Consider the following 5,489-nt stretch of genomic DNA (forward strand, 5'->3'; position numbering starts at 1 on the left):
TTATATAGCCCCAGCCTAAAACCCCAAACCGGAAGCAATGCAGGTGTAGAAGCACGGTGGCTAGGAAAAACTCCCTAGAAAGGAAAAAACCTAGGAAGAAACCAGGAGAGGAACCAGGCTATGAGGGGTGGCCAGTCCTCTTCTGGCTGTGCCGGGTGGAGATCACAGTGGTTGTAGATGGTGCAACAGGACAGCACCTCAAGAGTAAAAACCTCAAGAGTAAAAATGAACAGTTTAGGGTTCCGTAGCCGCAGGCAGTACAGTTGAAACTAGAACAGCAGCAAGGCCGGTTGGACTGGGGACAGCAAGGAGTCATCACGGCAGGTAGTCCTGAAGCATGGTCCAAGGGCTCAGGTCCTCCGAGAGAAAGAAGGAGAAAAAGTGAGAACAGACTTAAATTCGCACAAGACACCGGATAAGACAGGAAAAGTACTCCAGATATAACAAACTGACCCCAGCCCCCACCCACTTTGCCATATTATCCTACCCACTTTGCCAAAGCTCTACACAATATTCTGCTGCTGATTCCAGATGCCATAGCAGTCTCTTTCTGATGTAAAGCAGAGGGTCACCGAGCATGTGGTGGTGCATGTGATAGGGTACTTCATCTTGTAAACAACACAGCAACGCCTCCATGTTGTGCCCTTTTGGCCCTTAGGCACATCCATGCCTGCACAAATATATTTGGGCAGATGAACACTTGTGGCAGGAGCAGACGGGAAAGGGCTTGGTGCAGTGGTGCTGTAGCCAGCAAGCTCCTTGATGAGCTGCTCTCTGAAGGCTTTCTGTGAGAGGAAGGGCTTTCCACAGCTCAGCCATTTCCTTGTGTAGGTTGAATGCATTCAATGAAATGATAGAAGGTCTTGTGCCATGTCATTGTCTTACGTAGAACACTGTAATAGCCTATCAGTGCATCTGACAGGTCCACACCTCCCATGCTCTTGTTGTAGTCCTTTACTGCAGTTGGAATGGGGACATTTTTGGTGGTCCATAACCCCGGCACCGTCCTTCACACGCCTGACAACATGATCCCCATTGAAGGACTTGTGGATTCTTGTGCACATCACCACCTCTCTGGTATCCATCCACTTTACAAAAAGCAGGCCATCTTCACGGATCCATCGCATATGGTCCCCCGCTCAGCCCGCTTAGGCATGTCGTTCACCTTCGTCTTCGGAAAGCCCACCCTGTTAGTACGAATGGTTCCACAAGGCCACACATCCAGCTTCCTTAGGGATGCAAACAGGGTAAGGCTTGTGTAGAAGTTATCCACAAACAGTTTGTAGTCCTTCCCTAGCAGTTGAAAATCCAATAACTCCATTACAGAGTCATAGCTAAGTCCTTTACCGGTAGCAAAACTGTTCTTCCCCTCATAGACAAAGCAATTGCATGTGTAGGCACACACAGAATCAGCTAACACAAACAGCTTGTAACCCCACTTGGTTGGTTTGTTTCTCATGTATTGTTTGAGGCCAATTCTGGCCTTTGAGTCTACCATCCTCTCATCGATTGACACGTTCTGGGCTGGCTGAAAGTACGTCTTGCAGGCCTCAACAATGCTGTGGTAGAGAGGTTTGATTTTGCACAGTCTATTAAACGTTGCTGTGCCTCTCTTCTCATTCTCTTCATCAACCTTTGGGTCACTGATATGAAGCGCCTGTGAGAGAACCAGAAACCTTTTGCAGGACATAACAGTCATGGGGAAAGACAGTTGGTAGAGAGTCCAGTAGTCCTTCAGGCATTTCAGCCTCACCAGCCCCATGTAGATGACCAGTGAAAGGTAGCAGAAAAAGTCTGACATTGATATGCTTCCATGCTACCTTTTTGCCTGCTTGCTTCCTCTCCCCATACTTATTTGTGTTAGACACGAGCGAATCTACAACAGATTGTGTGAAAAACAGCTGAAAAAGCTGAAGGGGGGTGTAAGTTGTGGTCGGGTTCACCTGAGGTCCTGGCTTCCTTTTCGGCCTAAAAGTTGGTTGGGGTGGCTCCACATCATCTTCTAGGACGGTGTGCCAACGCCCTTCTGTCCCTCTGTTAGCGGGTGGCACACTTCCCCTCCTCCGCTTTGTCAGTGCCTTCACACCTCTAGATGGCCCGGGAGGTGTGGAGCCAGAGACAGCAGGGGTACAGCTGGAAGAGGGGGATGGACAAGTTGGCAATGGGGGCTCCCAGTCGGAGTCAGTGCCACTGTGAAAGACAATTTTCAGTTTGAATAGTTTCACATATATCAACAGGTATAATAAACATATATATAGAGTACAGGGAACATAAAGTGCTGTTCCATTTCACTTTGGCCATTGTTGTGGGCCTGCCTCAAATAGCAGCAGTTGGTAGACCATGCTCCCTCTAATGTAGAATGACTGGAGGAAGCATGCTGGCTGTGTTGAGATGTATGGGTTTGCTTACATTCTACACTATACCATTTATATATATATATATATATATATATATATATATACAGTGGGGCAAAAAAGTATTTAGTCAGCCACCAATTGTGCAAGTTCTCCCACTTAAAAAGATGAGAGAGGCCTGTAATTTTCATCATAGGTACACTTCAACTATGACAGACAAAATGAGATGAAAAAAATCCAGAAAATCACGTTGTAGGATTTTTAATTAATTTATTTGCAAATTATGGTGGAAAATAAGTATTTGGTCAATAACAAAAGTTTATCTCAATACTTTGTTATATACCCTTTGTTGACAATGACAGAGGTCAAACGTTTTCTGTAAGTCTTCACAAGGTTTTCACACACTGTTGCTGGTATTTTGTCCCATTCCTCCATGCAGATTTCCTCTAGAGCAGTGATGTTTTGGGGCTGTTGCTGGGCAACACAGACTTTCAACTCCCTCCAAAGATTTTCTATGGGGTTGAGATCTGGAGACTGGCTAGGCCACTCCAGGACCTTGAAATGCTTCTTATGAAGCCACTCCTTCGTTGCCCGGGCGGTGTGTTTGGGATCATTGTCATGCTGAAAGACCCAGCCACGTTTTATCTTCAATGCCCTTACTGATGGAAGGAGGTTTTCACTCAAAATCTCACGATACATGGTCCCATTCATTCTTTCCTGTACACGGATCAGTCGTCCTGGTCCCTTTGCAGAAAAACAGCCCTAAAGCATGATGCTTCACAGTAAGTTTATTGACCAAGTTGGAAAATGTGCTGACATTGTGCCAGTGCTTAGCAGTGCTCAGCTCTTGCTTCATGAGTGAAAAATTGGGGAACGCTATCTAGCTAGCTTTACCACCCTGTGTTAGTACGTTTTACTAACTAGTGAGTATGTTTTACTAATAGTTATTGCTTTGAGTCTGGAATGGTTTGAATATGATGCTTTGCCATATCCATTAAAAAAAGTTACCTGAAAAATGTTCTCCTGTCTCCTTTTTGCTGGCTATTTTTTGCAAAGGTTGTTACATTGTAACTACAAAGTCATATTTTGATGATCGACGCCGTTCTCAAACAATCACATGGGATGCTTTCGCCGTAATAGCTACTGTAAATCGGACAGAGCAGTTAGATTAACAAGAATTTAAGCTTTCAACCGATATAGGACACTTGTATGTACCTAAATATCCATCATTTTTATTATTATTTCTTTGAATTGTGCGCCCTCCAGTTCCTCCGGAAGTTGTCCCGCAAGCGGGATGCCTAACCCCAAGAAAGGTTATACCCTACTAGGTTTCACTTTACATGAAGTTGGTGCTCCTGGGTAGGTACATGACCGGGTGTGCCTTGTTACAATTGTTGTTACTCAGTCCTAGCCTATTTATCAACCCTGATATGTGGATTCGATGGTAGCGGCACCTTGTAGTTACATGTAACACGGTTTGGGTTATTTAACAGGTGACTTTCAAACGTGTAATTACAAAACATTAGTTGCATATTGGAACAAGAATGTTTAAAACATTAGTTACACGTGGAATTACCTTCAGCAAGTGGTTGTGTAATTACACGTTCCTTGTTCCAATTGTGTAATAACTGATAGCACTCAATGGCATACCAGAGCATGTGCCCATGCGGTTATTACAGTGCAGTTACATAGTAATAGGGGCAATTTAAAGTGTCACTAACTTTTGGCTAATTAATATTCAAGATCATTTCTTGATTAATTACTGGAATAATTAATTGGTCTGATTTAATTTGTTTATCCTATCCAAAATAATCGTATTGACTCAACTACTGATAATCATTAACCGTTATACCATTAATCCTATATCATCAATAGTCTTAATCAACAGTCACCTTACTTTATATACTCATTCTGAACAGTCGTCAAGCTCCGGAACCTCAAAAACTTGATCACTCGCAAATGAACTCAGTGCCACAAATTCATTTAAGGTTTGATTTACTATACTAAATGAGTTGGGCAGTGAGGTAGTTAACAGATACAATTTAAAGGTATGGTATAATAGGATACAACAGTTATTGAGGTGAAAGTCTCCGCAGGTCAATATGAATGGCTCCCGTACTAATCTTAGGAAAATAAAATAATATATACACAGGGCTTTGAGAATATGATCATATTCATTGAAAGATAAAATGTTAGAGACTACTACAACACAGGTGTTCACAACCACAAAATTATAGCGCTTCAGTTAGCATTCAAATGTAAACTGCCGGGACAGTATTGACCAAGGGCTTGTAGATTAGACCTGCCGTCTTACAATTACTCAATGACTTCCACCACCTTAGACACACAATGCCACTTTCATAGGATATGAATAATGTAACAATGCAAATGACTTGTATCTTGTTCCCTCTCAGTGAGATTCTGTTAGGATTAGATAGAGGATGGTTGTCCCATTCTCTCTCACCAGTGGAGCTGAAGCCAGTGGTCTGGAGTAATTCACAGCCGAAGGAGCGATTCCCAGTTCCTCTCTCCCAGTCCTCAGTGAAGTCTATTAGAGCAGCTTCCATGCAATGAATCCCTCCTTCAGGTCCCAGCCCGGATGGATTGCGAACTCAGTCAGCTCATCTCACAGGATCCCCTCAGGGATGATTTTGTCCGTCTGAGTAGGATAAGACAAGTCGATGGGTGTTTGGTTTCAAAGGAGATTTGATCACTCAGTTCAACTTAGTGTGGTCACACTATGAAGAAACTTGATCTGACATGTTTGCATGTCCTGTAATTTATAGTGATACTCACAGTATGTTCATGAGCTAAATTTGAGATTTCCTCATAAGTGTTCCCAGAATGTTTCTACTTGTACAGAAAACAGTTTAACTGTCCGCAAGATGAAATACGTAGCCTGTTGGTACTAAACATGCTTTTGGTCAAATTCATACATTTGATAATACAGCAAATACCAATTAAACCCTTTTTAATGATATAGGAAAGGTTAGGAAAATGTTCACAGTATGCTTCAAGTATCAACATGTCATGAGTTTTTTGGTTTGATACATTGTCCAGAAAACAAGTTTAAATGTCCTTCGTGCTATTGGCACAATTTTTTTTTACAAAGAGTGGAAAATCCTGACTTCTTCT

At 42.8% G+C, this 5,489-nt stretch overlaps 1 protein-coding gene across 1 annotated transcript; it reads right to left on the minus strand.

The window, feature by feature from the left end:
* Positions 1 to 310: 310 nt before the first annotated feature.
* On the minus strand, positions 311 to 5,034 carry LOC121846902 (piggyBac transposable element-derived protein 4-like). Its single transcript, XM_042325567.1, has 2 exons — positions 4,819 to 5,034; positions 311 to 2,190 (listed from the first exon to the last, which is right to left on the minus strand). Exon 2 carries the CDS (start codon positions 1,799 to 1,801, stop codon positions 1,091 to 1,093), a length of 711 nt encoding a protein of 236 aa, XP_042181501.1. The 5' UTR covers positions 1,802 to 2,190; positions 4,819 to 5,034; the 3' UTR covers positions 311 to 1,090.
* Positions 5,035 to 5,489: the final 455 nt, after the last annotated feature.

Source organism: Oncorhynchus tshawytscha, linkage group LG08 (genome assembly GCF_018296145.1).
Source record: "Oncorhynchus tshawytscha isolate Ot180627B linkage group LG08, Otsh_v2.0, whole genome shotgun sequence".
Lineage (NCBI taxonomy): Eukaryota > Metazoa > Chordata > Actinopteri > Salmoniformes > Salmonidae > Oncorhynchus > Oncorhynchus tshawytscha.